We start from the raw sequence: 9,831 nt of genomic DNA on the forward strand, positions 1-9,831 counted from the left end.
TGAAAGTTGTTGTTTTTTTTTTTTTGGCTTTTTGTGGCTGTGTGAGATTCCTGCTTGTTTCAGGGGCCATTTTGGGTCTAGCACAGCTGCTTTTACATTGTGGGTGAGCCAGTTGATGTTTTTTTAATTTTTATTTGGTGTGCGTTGGAAGAGGGGTAGTCTTATACGGCGAGTATAGCCTAAACCCTATATTTTAACAGGAAAATTTGGGGGTCGACTTATATGCCCAGTCGTCTTATACGCCGGAAAATACGGTAATTGCAAAGATATGTTAAATAGCAGATCTGCTTAGGCTCCCAAATTTTTCAGATAATCCAGAACAAGGCTCCCTTGCATTGAGTCTCTATGTAATCAATTACTTTTCTATGCTAATGTGACAAACTACTATTGAACTACTCCACCTAGTGGCTGATAAAAAACATAATGCTTCTCATAAGGAATCCAGAATATGAATTAATTGTTCTTAATTTTTAGAGCTGAAAAATTAGTTTAAAGTTTTCTTATAATAAAGAAGCTATCTACCCTTGGTTTAAGGAATAAATGGGAAAAGAAATCAAATTAAATTCTAGATTTCTCAAAGCAATCTTGATTATCTGAATTGTGCAAATAGCACCACAATGAAGGAATCTGTGTTAAGATTTTAATTTAAAGTAATACGTAAATGTTTTTTTCTGGAATTTTTAAAATGTATTTTTTGATATAAATTTAAATCAATATTGAATAAAGATACACATATCCGAAAAGTAGAGAATTTCATTGTTCGTTTTTCAAATGTAAGAATTTTAGTCAGTTTTTAGAAAGCAAATAAAATTAAATATCTTTTCTAATTATTACAAATTATTATATTATATACTTATCTATTCACAATTCTGTGTTTTAGGAATGCAATATAATTTTATGTAGGGGAGCCATTGACTTTAATGAGTAAAGCTCCAATGCCTACTGAAAAAAATCAACATTTTGGTCTACCACAGGTTAGATTGATTCATTATTTTAAGCCTGTACTCTGATAATGAGTTTATTTCATTTTAGAAACTGCATTATCTTGAACATCAGCTGCATTTATGAAATGAGATTAGTTGAGTAAATTAGAAAAGATGGAATGGCAGACCTTAATAAATCTTGTCTAGTGCTCTGCTGCTAAAACTGAACAATACAGTTATGATGAGTAGGTATGCAGGATGCTAATAACTCTATTGATTGTCATGAATAATAATGTTGTTCCTTTGCATCTTTTCTGCATGTTGGGGTGACATTTCTGTTTTACGCTAAAATATATGAGATAACTGCACGAATGCAAAGGTATTCATGTAACTTAATAGATGCAAAACAAGTGGTGGTCTTGTTTTATTCTATTTACACGTCTTTCTTTTTTATGTTAACTTTCCTGGCTTTAGCAACAGCATAATTCCATTTAAAACTTATAGGGTAAGAGCGTGATTTCTATAGATTTTTTAAATTTAAGGTTTATCTGAGAGTCTTCTTTCGGGTCACTTCAATTCTTGGAATCCTTGGGTGGGAACTGGGATCTATAAATGTTGAATGAAGTGTAAAAATTCCATACTTCAATACATTGCATATAAACTTCCAAATTCCAGATTTAGTTTTTGAAATAGACAGAAGAACTTTAACAGTCCTTGATGTAACAGATTTCAGATGCCACAACAACAAAAAATTGTACACTATATATGCTTCTGCGTATGCATAACATCCAATTGGCCATGTTATGCATGTGTGAAATACATACAACTTGAATAAATAAAATTCTATTTCAGTTTTAGATAAGCATAAAAACATGTGTAAAATCCCATTCCCATTTTATGCAGGCATAAAGAACATTTACATCAAAGTCTTCCTCCTCAAGACCTCCCCTGTGTTTTTTAAAAATGATCATGTGTGTCTGTATATGCAATCAACTTTTTGAAGAAGAAAGTTTCCATTGTATATTATATTTTATATTAATGTCCTAAAGAAACGTAATATCTTTTTGTTACCTTGACTTCAAAGAATTTCTCAGTTGTCAGGAAGCAGCAGGAACAATTAATCTAAGTCAATGACTAGAATTAGAAAGGCTTCTCTTGCTGAAACAATAGATTCGTATTCATAAATACTTTTTAAAGTATAAAGTACCGACTTCTGTGGAAAAACCTCTCTCCATGGAATCGGTCCATGATGCCCAAAAGATTCGGGGGCCGCTGTGCTAAGTGAAGAAACTGAAAGCAAAGCCTTTCATAATGATTCAGTGGTTTGTGGATGCTTTATTACATCTTTCTTGAAATATTAACCCAGTATGTGCAAAATGTCTAGTGTGGGATGGTTACATTTTTGGCAATACAGCATCTTGGATACAGGGTCCTAAAAGTGCTTCAGAGCATGAGGGATACAGGACATAGCAATGCACCCCATCTATAATTCTTTAAAGCATCTCCATCCTTCCCTTCTATCACATGGCTGAATACAGTTAGAGATTTAGGCTGTACATAACTATTGGTTGTCTTGACCTATGAATTAAATTTGCAAAATGAATTTGCAAAATCAGAGGATTGATCATCTTTATTACCCCATGAAATTATGTCCACTGTGAACAGAAACCTGTGGTGTTTGTTCTTTATGTTTGCTATAGGTAAATGACTAATTCATCTGGTCTATATTGTACTAAGTAATAGGTGACTTGTTTTCAAAATATTTCATGCATAATTGTAATTTGTGACTATTTTTTAATAGTTGACTATCTGGCTTGGCTCAAGTTTTCCTAAACATTTGAAGAAATGTTGTAAAGTGCATAACAACTGTGCGATGCCAGAATGGGCTAAGAACCGGACAGTTCCCTTATAATAATTAACTTGGAAGCAAATAAGGAATGAAATGGTTCATTTGTTCAGTTTCATTTACTGAATATTTGTTCTCTTGATTGGTTGAAGTTTTCTCAGGTTTACATTTTTTGTCTATTTGGTGTAGTAAGATTTTACTTTTCAGATAGAGAAAATGTATATTGTAAGATTAGGCAAAAGTATGCCACAACTATATTTCAATGTATTGATAATCATATTCTGTCTATTTATAGAAAGTAGGTGAAAATACAGACATAATACTGCTGGGTAACAAGTGCGATAAGGAGGCAGAACGTATAATTTCAAAAAACAAAGGAGAAAAGGTAGGCACGAATTATAAGTGATTGCCTTGTTGCTTAAATATTTTGGGGTACATTATCAAAATATATTTGCAATATGACCATAAATGCAGTTGTTTACTATCGCAGAATAGCAGCCTGTTTCATTACTAAAGGACAATATAGTGAAGAATTATTCACAGGATTATACTTTTCTTAGTTGTCCCTTATGTGGATTCAAAATTTGCTTTAACACTGTCTTCCAATTTTTCAAAAGAGATTCCCCGCCCCCCACCAGAATGCTCCAATGACCTACTAGCAGCAGAAGCTATTATCATTAGCAGAAAGAGTGCATTTAAATTCAATAAAATGTTAAAATAATTTTTCTTAAATTTTTAACAAGATAAAATTTTTAGAGAATAGGGAAAATAAAGAAAATAGTAAACAGACAAAGGAAAAAGAAGATTATGAAAAAATGACATCCAACTTTCTTCACAGTGAGTACAGTTCAAATTCATTTACATTTTATCCCCTCTAAGGTTAAATCAAAATTGGATTTCATTATAAATTAGAAAGTATGAGACAAGTCAATTCATTTAAAATTTGTGGGAGCTTTTGAAAAAAAAACATGACCTGCTTGCTAAGATTTATTTTATGCCCTGGAATCTTACAAAAAAAAAAGTTAAATAGAAAATAGAACACTTTCAGAAATTATTTTATTTCTGTCTTCTTCCACTCCACATGTTTAACATTTAAAAAAAATATCTACCTTGAATATTTTCCCTCAGTGCAAAAGGGAACCAGTTCATGTCTTCCAAAATTCCTTCCGACTCAGCTGTCAAAAACCAGCATTCCTGCATTTTATAACTCCTCAAATGAGTATAGAGAGAGAGAAAATAGCCCAAACAGTCTTCCAACAGACATATAATCCAAGAAAAAACACCTTAATACCATAGATTGAATTTGGTATCATGACAGCTATTTCAAGTGGCGTTCAAGGAAATAACAGTAATTCTTTTTTAAGTATTTGTGACCACACAACTTTGGTAAAAATTATCATTATAAATGATCACAAGGTGGCAGTGTTGAGATATCTCAACACTAAAATATTTCACTTGGCTCACTTTAAATATTTCAGCTCATTTTCCAATTTTCTATGACTACCCTGCAATTGTTATCTTACTACTGGAACAAAATCCATGGTTTCCTTTCCTTAATCTGCCTCCTGCCTCAGTTTCCTTTATGTTCTGAATTGCTTTCATATTTCTTTGTCAGAACATGAAAGATTTTGCTTTTTATTTTTATTTTATTTATTTATTACATTTTTATGCTGCTTATTTCCCTATAAGGGACTCTTATAATGAAGGTTTACTTCATGAATGAAAGGTTCCTAGGAAGCAATGTTGGACTAGTTCGGGGCAGCTCCAAATTCAAGTCCACTCTTGGAAACTTACGTAGTGACTTTATGTTAGTCATATTATCTCAGCCCAACCTACTTCACCAAGTTGCTATTGCCATAAAATGAAGGGTGGCCCCATGTTAGCTGCCTTAAGGTCTTGAAGGAAAGATTGGCTGCAAAGCTGAATAAATGAATGTTGTTTCTTATAATAATATTAATAAACGAACAAAAGTGTATTAGTTACATTTGTAACAGCAGACAATAGCAATAGCACTTGCGACTTATATACCACTTTACAGTGCTTTTACATTCTTCTCTAAGTGGTTTACAGAGTCAGCATATTGCCCCCAACAATTTGGAAGGATGGAAGGCTGAGTCAACCTTGAGCCTGATGAGATTTGAACTGCCAAATTGCAGGCGGCCCATAGTCAGCAGAAGTAGCTGCAGTATGCAGTCTAACCGCTGCACCACCAAGTGACTGAAAACACTGTTAAGAGGAGTTTAAAGAACAAAACAGCCTTCCATATAATTTCTGCTTTCGCACTTCACTGTTGTAAGCATAATTTATTGACTCCTTGCGCTATGACAATTTTAACTCACTGCTGAGATCAGGTTTTAAACAACTAACTTGAATCAAATTTCCATTAAGGAAATGAATATAAGGGAAAATTCTTATTTCTTTCTTCACCATACCCAAATCTCTCATCTTTTTTTCCTCTTTGGAATGAAAATTCACATTACATTTATAACTTGAACAACATATGAATACTTTATTTTTGCAAATTATTATGTAAGTATTTTATTTTGTTTTTAACTCTGTGATTATAGGATATATCTGTGGCAGGAGTGTCCAACCTTTTGGCTTGCCTGGGCTGCTTTGAGTTAAGAGGAATTGTCTTGGACTGCATACAAAATATGTAATATAGTTAATGTATATAAATCACATAACTTTAAAAGTTTACAATCTTTTGGGATCACATTACTTACTAGCTCTCCAGGGCCTCATGTGGCCCACGGGCCATGGTTGGACACGCCTATATATGATTTTCTCATTAAATGAAACTTATCTGGATTCATGCAGTACACTGAACCCTAAACTCATCACATGAACTGGCTTCACATAACATGCTAGGTTTCAACCGAGTTGTTAGTGTGCAAACCCAGAAGAATCTTCATTATTCTTTTAATTGAAAACATAAAATGTGTCAACATACAAGAAAGGCACTTTTTTTTCTCATTCATACAATACTTTCTAGTTTTCTTTTAATGCAAGTTTCATAGCATGAAAAATAAGTTCATAAAATTAAAGATACAAGCCAGACTTTCACTTGGGCGAGGTTGTAGAAATCTTCCTGTTATCCATGCTTTCATTTGCTTCCCTTAGATTTGCTTTTGCTGGCACAAGTGATTCAGTCTTTATTATTATTATTATAAACAATAAATTATAGAAACTAGAGGAAGGCAATAATTACAGGTGCTCAAAATAGCTATAAATTCTCTGCTTCCCCCCATAAAGATATTTGCCATGGAGCTATACTGAATTCAGGTGACACAATGATATTTGCTACTCAAAAAAGCAGTCTTTTTTTCCCCCAACTCAAATTATTTATTTTTTCTTTCCTATTTTTTTCCAAAGTCTCTCAAATAGAAGCTGCATTTGAAATGTAGTGATTCCCAAATGGTGGCTTGTAGAATAAACATATGAAATCATGTTATTTAGGATTACTATCAACTGAAAACATACTTTTAAAGCCTTACATACCTTGGAATGTAGTATAATTTATTTTTACAAATATTAAGTTCCTAGTACAGCAATTATAACCAAACCTTGGGCTAAAACTCTTGATCTTAATTATAATTACTTTGCATATTTAATTCAAAAAGAGATATTATATGCTTGGAGGAAGACATTACATTTTCTGAAAATTATTTTAGATGATTTTTAAAATATTTGTATTTAAAAGTTGTGAATGGGTGATTTGAGATTTGAGAATGCATAAATAATTGCATATCAAGTCAAATACATTTTAACTTTCCAACCTCTTAGCTGGAGGGGGGGGAGTGTAAGGTTGTAGGGGATAAGACCAGATGAAAACGTTGGACAGGTACTTTTTAAATTTGAAACTGTGAAACATAATTTTTCAATTCTAACTGGTTCCGTTCAGTTTGGCAAAGATCCTTCACATGATTTACTAACTGATCTTTTTACTGGGTATCTCAACAACTAAACATGATTATGCTTGCATTGAAAACATATGCTGCACCATATGCTCCACAATGATGTCTATTTCCATCATTTTTGATGTAAAGTATCTGCTGGTTATAAGCAACAAATGTACCATCTTCGAGAATATCAACCTTTGTGTACTACAGATTTGAACCTAGTTAATAAAGGAAGTATCTGCCACATGTTAAAGAAAGCTAAATAAACTGAAAGTGAAGAAGTATCCCTTCAATCATTACTTAAATATCCCATTATAAGTTTTAGTTTAAAATGTTAATTCAGTAAATAAAGGAACAACTATGTTTAGTCCTCGACTTCATCGTGTATGAGCCATTTTTTGTGTTAATTTTTCTAAGACTTATATTTTAAAGCAAAGTATTCCCTTATTTCTTTTTTTTGCATTCCAGCTTGCTTGGGAATATGGAATACCTTTCTTTGAGACCAGTGCAAAGAATAATATAAATATTGAAAATGCATTTTCAGTTCTTGCCGAAGAAATATTGAACAAGGTAAGCAAATTGAAATTCTTTCTTATATCATTTCGTATGAATTAAAAGAGGCTGTCCAAGGTAAAAGATCTGTCCGCTACCTTTGTATATTTTATTCTTTATCATAATAAGAAAAAATCTTTAAAGAAAGAAAATATGAACCAGAAAGGCTCAATTTTGAAAAGGTTTGTGTATATTGGCTATATAGCTCTACCTATCTGCAATACTGACCATACCACTCTCAATTATTAATATACTAAGATACTGAAACTAGTTCCTTCCAATTCAATTGACTGAACACTCAAGCTGTGTGATGTTAATATTTATCTATTTATTTATCTAATTTATTTATCTATCTACAGGTAGTCCTCAACTTATTAAAACTTTTATTAAAAAGTCCCGCCTTAGTCATGAAAGCCAAAAGGATTATTTTGGACTATTCACACTCTCTCAACTCAACTCACTTCACAGGGAGGTTGATGTGGGAAAAATAAGAAGGGGGAGGTTTGTTGAATATATTCGTCACCTTGAGTTATTTGTAAAAATAATAAAGGCAGGTTACAAATAAATAAAAACAGGAAAAAAAAATCATGTAATTTCAAATCAAATAAAAAATTAGCATTAACCAACATCTATATCCCATAAACTTAATTTCTTTCCTGAATTTCAATACAGGTAATCCTTAGATTATGACCACCTGTTCAGTGACTGTTCAAAGTTACAATGGTACTCAGCGAGGGGGATTTATAAGTGATTCTCAGATTTGTGGCTATTGCAGCTTCTGCATAATCATGTGATTGTGATTTCCAACAGTCCCTTCTGGCTTCCCACAAAGTCAGTGGGAAGCCAACAGGAAGTCTGAAGTTGTTCCCACTGCTTTTTTTGTTTGCCTATGCTCTGTAACACCTGTTTGCAGCACCACCTCCCACAGCACTCTGCCCCTGCCCCTGCTCCTCAGTACCTGCCAGTGGTCCTGTCCCCGTGGCACCCACCTATACTCCCTAGTGCTGGTCTGCAGCACCTCAATGCCCCCTTTGGTACCCATGCATACAACCATGCTCCGGCACACCTGCTCACAATTTCTGCCTGCCTGCCCATTGCTCTCCCTTCAGCTCTCACCTGTGAGCCTGCTTGCCTGAAACTCCCACCTTCTCCTGCTTAATGACCCCCCAGGGTCCAAGGGTTATGACTGCAACCGGAACTGCAGGGTTGCTGTTGCTAAGCCATGCAGTCACGTGACATCATTTTACAACTGCATTACTTAGTGGGGTGCATTTTGCATCTCTCAAGACATTATTACATGGGATGCTACTTGAATTTCTTTTTTCCACTAACAATAATTTTATTTTAAACAATTTTATTTCAAATACCGAATAAAAAAGTATTTCTTTATTTTACTGGCTGAACACTATTCTATGGCTTTTTCCCCATCAGAATTCCTGTGTATTACTCAACTTAGATGTGGTGGACCTAAATGAAAAACTACAAACAAGATCTTGCTGCAAATTGTGACTGTACAAAGAAAGAGAAAGCTACTAGTACTGGTGACTTGTATATATCAAAGCCTTGAATCCCTAACATATAAAATTTCTCAGTTATACTGATACTAACAAACGAACAGATTCTTTATCCATTGACATTTTATGTAATTGCTGTTGCAAGCCAAACATTAGATTTACATTATGTATCATGACTGTAAAAGTTATTCAGAATGGAAGAGTAAAAGAAAATACAAACTATTTTTGAATGTTGGCCATCATAGCTTATTTATACAATAAACCTAAAAGGTATACATGACATCTTTGTGAAGATTTGAATTCATATTTACTAGCAGGCACTTTTAAATACTTTGTAAAATGAGAAAAAGGAAGAAATAGCCTAGGGTGAACTCAGGAATGATGGTCAGTTCAAAGCCTCCAAAGCAACCCAAAATCACAGACTAACACCCAAGAATGACCTGCAAATAAGGATTGAGCAACAACTGATTTCTCCATCTTTCTCCAAGATTCCAAAAATGCTTTTACAACACACACTTCTTCTGAGGCCACTATCAGTTCTCTAGCACCTCTAGTTTCCATTAGGAAAGGACAGAATCTTACAAGTGAGAATGTGACTCAGACTTTATACTTAGGAAATGCCTTTTAACACTAATTGAGACAGTCATTTCTATTTTTGGGTACTTACCAATAAGCAACAACAACTTAGGTTCTTTAAAAAAAAAAGCCTTTTACCAGAAACAACTAGAGAAACTAATCACTTACAGAAGCCCAAACATTAAGAGAGAGCAGCGTGGATTTAACAAGAAGGGACATTTAATCTCCGATAAGAGAGGGATTCTGTATTACTGTATAATGAAAAGAGGGAGAGGAGAATTAACAACAATTGGCTCCTTCAGGTCTCCCTACTTAAGAGTTTACAAGAGTTATTTGGACACCAAAAGAGCCCTTGTTTTAACTTCAAGCAAATTCCTTCAATGTTAACCACATCTGATAGACTTACATGCAGCCAAATTACTACCCAGTGAAATAGAATGTAAGTGCCAGTGAAATAGGATGTAAAAGAGATTTTTTGACATTCAAATGCCCTACAATCCTTGTATGCAGCTCAAAAT

The 9,831-nt window shown here is 33.6% G+C and overlaps 1 protein-coding gene across 1 annotated transcript in view; it reads left to right on the top strand.

Moving 5' to 3' along the window:
- The window catches only part of LOC139315841 (ras-related protein Rab-10-like), a 30,211-nt gene extending 21,335 nt beyond the window's left edge, over positions 1-8,876 (top strand). Inside the window, exons 4-6 of the mRNA XM_070942321.1 lie at positions 3,065-3,154; positions 7,140-7,241; positions 8,655-8,876. Coding sequence (XP_070798422.1) covers positions 3,065-3,154; positions 7,140-7,241; positions 8,655-8,732 — 270 coding nt within the window. The 3' untranslated portion in view covers positions 8,733-8,876. The remainder of the gene's footprint in view (positions 1-3,064; positions 3,155-7,139; positions 7,242-8,654) is intronic.
- The last annotated feature ends 955 nt before the right edge of the window (positions 8,877-9,831 follow it).

This window comes from Pituophis catenifer, unplaced genomic scaffold (assembly GCF_029215685.1).
Source record: "Pituophis catenifer annectens isolate HBS135680 unplaced genomic scaffold, rPitCat1.0.hap2 SCAF_3, whole genome shotgun sequence".
NCBI classification, from domain to species: domain Eukaryota; kingdom Metazoa; phylum Chordata; class Lepidosauria; order Squamata; family Colubridae; genus Pituophis; species Pituophis catenifer.